Raw genomic sequence first — 3773 nt, 5'->3', positions numbered from 1 at the left:
ACGTAGCTAGCAGTAAGTAGGGACCAGTCTGGTGACTGTAGTGTTACGTGGCTAGCAGTAAGTCAGGGGACCAGTCTGACTTAGTTTACTGTAGGCTAGCAGTAAGTGAGGGGACCAGTCTGTGACTGTAGTTTACTTTGGGGACCAGTCTGTGACTGAATTTATGGTAGGCTAACAGTAAAGTGGGGGGACCAGTCTGTAGCTGTAGTTTACTGTAGGCTAGCAGTAAGTAGGGGGCCAGTCTGACTGTGTTTACTGTAGCTAGCAGTAAGTAAGGAACCAGTCTGGACTGTAGTTTACTGTAGGCTAGCAGTAAGTAGGGGACCAGTCTGACTGTAGTTTTACTGTAGGCTAGCAGTAAGTGAGGGGACCAGTCTGTGACTGTAGTTTACTGTAGGCAGCAGTAATGGGGGGACCCGTCTGACTGTAATTTCACTGTAGGCTAGCAGTAATTAGGGACCAGTCTGTAACTGTAGTTTACTGTTAGACTAGCAGGTAAGTGAGGGGACCAGTCTGACTGTAGTTTACTGTAGGCTAGCAGTAAGTGAGGGGACCAGTCTGAGCTGTAGTTTACTGTAGGCTAGCAGTAAGTAGGGGACCAGTCTGTGACTGTAGTTTACTGTAGCTAGCAGTAAGTGAGGGGACCAGTTCTGATTGTAGTTTACTGTAGGCTAGCAGTATGAAGGGGACCAGTCTGTGACTGTGTTTACTGTGGGGACAGTCTGTGACTGTAATTTACTGTAGGCTACAGTAAGTGAGGGACCAGTCTGTGACTGTAGTTTATTGTAGCTATCAGTAAGTGAGGGGACCAGTCTGTGACTGTAGTTTACTGTAGACTAGCAGTAATAGGACCATCTCTTGACTGTAGTTACTGTAGACTAGCATAAGTAGGGACCAGTATGTGACTGTAGTTTATGTAGGCTAGCAGTAAGTAGGGGACACGTCTGTGACTGTAGTTTAACTGTAGGCTAGAAGTAGGGGACCAGTCTGTGACTGTAGTTTACTGTAGACTAGCAGTAACTCAGGGACCAGTCTAGCTGTAGTTTACTGTAGGCTAGCAGTAAGTAGGGGACCAGTCTGTGACTGTAGTTTACGTAGGCTAGCAGTAAGTATGGGGACCAGTCGTGACGGTAGTTTACTGTAGACTATCAGTAAGTGAGGGGACCAGTCTGTGACTGTAGTTCACTGTAGGCTAGCAGTAAGTAGGGGACCAGTCTTTGAATGATATAGGTCTTGTGTCTATCCTCTATCATTCTCGCCCCCCCCCCCCTCTCTCTTTCTCCTCTCTCTTGCCTCTCTCTCCCAATCCAGAGTTGGGTCAGGAGTCCCTGCCAATGTCCAGTCAGGCCTCAGTGTCGGCAGCGGCATGATTGCCCTACCTGCAGGCGCAGGCCACACCTGGGAACAGCCGGGGGAGGGGAAACAGACGGGGCTGCCTGCATCTACACCACAGCCTCCGACAGGCAACCAGCCCTCCTGGGACCCACGTGAATGCTTCAGCCCCAGGGACAGAGCTACTTCCTGGGTCCCCCACCACCCAAGCTCCAGGGGCCACCAGCCCGGCCTACACAGCTACAGCGAGCACTGAGAGTAGCCCAGCTAGTGGAGTGAAGTATAGAGCACAGACACAGACAACACAAATTAACAGCACAACAAAACACAATAGCACAACAAACTAACACAACACAACATACAACAGCACAACAGACAACCACATGGCACTGACTGAGACACCGTAGCTCTCTTTCCTGCCAGCCAGCACTAGCTCTCCTGCCCTACCTTTCTTGCCTCTCGTTTCTTGGCTGTTGGTTCCTGTCTCTCTTTCTTCATCAGTGTGTCTCTACCTATCTACTGTATTCGTCTGTTTGTCCGTCCACCTCACCTCCTCCTTTCTCTCCTTCACTCCTTCACTCTAGAGAGAGAGATGGCCCTAGGTTCGCTGGTTTTAGACTGTCGTCATCAGTCAGTCAGTCAGTTCTGTCTCCTGTCTCGCTCTCTCCTCCTCTCTCGTTTCCTTTCTGTCTCTGTCTGTCTCCTCCTCTCGCTCTCCTCCCCTCCTCTCTCTCGCTCCTTTCTGTCTCTGTCGGAGTCCTCTGACAGTCTGATTTGTTATGAGTTGTGTTCTGTGGCCCTAGGGCCTTTTCGCCCGATTTACCTCAGAAACGCTGCTTCTTTCAGACAGACAGACAGACGACAGACAGACAGACAGACAGACAGACACAAAGAAACTGATTCCAGACCCTAAGGGTCTGTTGCCTCAGATTGAACTTAAATGCACCCCCCCACACACTCACTCGCTCTCTTCTTTATCTGTCTGTCGCTCTCTTTATCTGTCTGTCGCTCTCTTTCTCGTCTGGCTCGTCTCTCTCTCTCTCTTTCTCGTCTGGCTCGTTCTTTGGCTCTCTGGCTCGTCTGGCTTCGTCTGGCTTCGTCTCTCTCTCTCTCTCTCTCTCTCTCTCTCTCTCTCTCTCTCTCTCTGTCTCTCTGTCTCTCTGTCTCTCTGTGTGTGTGTGTGATGACATGACCTGTGTTTCATCATTAGTTTTCTCCCACTCTGGAGAGCCTCTTACAGAAGCCACAGGGTCACCATAACAGAGCCCACATAACACTATGTGTCCACCATGCAACCAGGCACTGACATCTGACCTCCACTGTGGGTGGAGTTTATGGGGAGGATAGAAAGGACCTTAAGTTACATGATAGAATAACAAGCTGAGATACACACGGCTGTATGGGGTGGCTAGGTAGTTATATAGAGGGCTGATTGTGAGGCAAGCTGAGATGCACACGGCTGTATGGGGTGGCTAGGTAGTTATATAGAGGGCTGACTGTGAGCTAGGTGGCAACACAGTCTGAAAGGGTGTACAGCATTTTGACTTGAACATCTACAGCATTGTTGAATGCATTAATGATACGTTAGTACGATGGGTTGTTCATGATTTGGGTAATTACTTAGGTAACAGTGTGGTAAAGTCCAATGTTATCCATCTCTGTCTGTCTCCAGGCTCCCAGCAGTCAGTTCTCTCTCCTGGGTGAACCCCCTAAAGAGATGAAGCTACCCTCCAATCCATACCTGAATCTAGCTAGTGTGTTACCTGGCATGGTGCTGCAAGGTAAAGCACACACACACACAGATACATTCATTGTACATTCATTGTTATTGATCAGTATAAAGGACATGTCGCTCGTTTTAACATGTTTCTTATAACTTGTTTGGGCTTGTTGTTAAAAAATGACTCACATTAACTATTACAGATGATGTCCTCTTTTTCTATTGCTGTGTGTACTTGACTGTATTCTCTGTGTGGTTGTTTGGTCTGTCATGCAGCCCCGGCGGCCTGTAAAACGCAGACAGGGCAGCCTCTAGTTGGGGTGTACAGCAGTGCTATGCCCCCTGTCTCCCAACCCTCCACTTCCCAAACTCCAGCACCCTACAGCACCGATACCTCTACGGACTACAGTCACTACAGCCAGGCATACTCACAGGTAACACACACACACACATGCACACGCAGACACGCGTGTTTACGCAGGGGTGAGCACACACCCAAACTGTTCAGCTCTGCACAGTAAGTCATTATGTCTTCCGTGCTTCCTCATGGAGACAGGTTGTTTTTGCAATTACTCACAATTAATTGAGGGGGGTGTGTTGCGGTAGACATGGTAGTGAAAAGAGAGAGAGAGGGGGGTGTGTTGCGGTAGACAGGGTAGTGAAAAGAGAGAGAGAGGGGGGTGTGTTGCGGTAGACAGGGTAGTGAAAAGAGAGAGAGGGG

General features: G+C 49.2%; 1 protein-coding gene across 1 annotated transcript in view; it reads left to right on the top strand.

Annotated features, from left to right (window-relative positions):
* Window positions 1–3773, top strand: part of raver2 (ribonucleoprotein, PTB-binding 2) — a 26828-nt gene that overhangs the window by 9031 nt on the left and 14024 nt on the right. The window contains exons 3-4 of the mRNA XM_070447435.1: window positions 3005–3113; window positions 3329–3486. Coding sequence (XP_070303536.1) covers window positions 3005–3113; window positions 3329–3486 — 267 coding nt within the window. The remainder of the gene's footprint in view (window positions 1–3004; window positions 3114–3328; window positions 3487–3773) is intronic.

Source organism: Salvelinus sp. IW2-2015, linkage group LG16 (genome assembly GCF_002910315.2).
Source record: "Salvelinus sp. IW2-2015 linkage group LG16, ASM291031v2, whole genome shotgun sequence".
NCBI lineage: Eukaryota > Metazoa > Chordata > Actinopteri > Salmoniformes > Salmonidae > Salvelinus > Salvelinus sp. IW2-2015.
The sequence above is the reverse complement of the archived record's forward strand: the minus strand, read 5'-3'. Positions and strand labels throughout refer to the sequence as shown.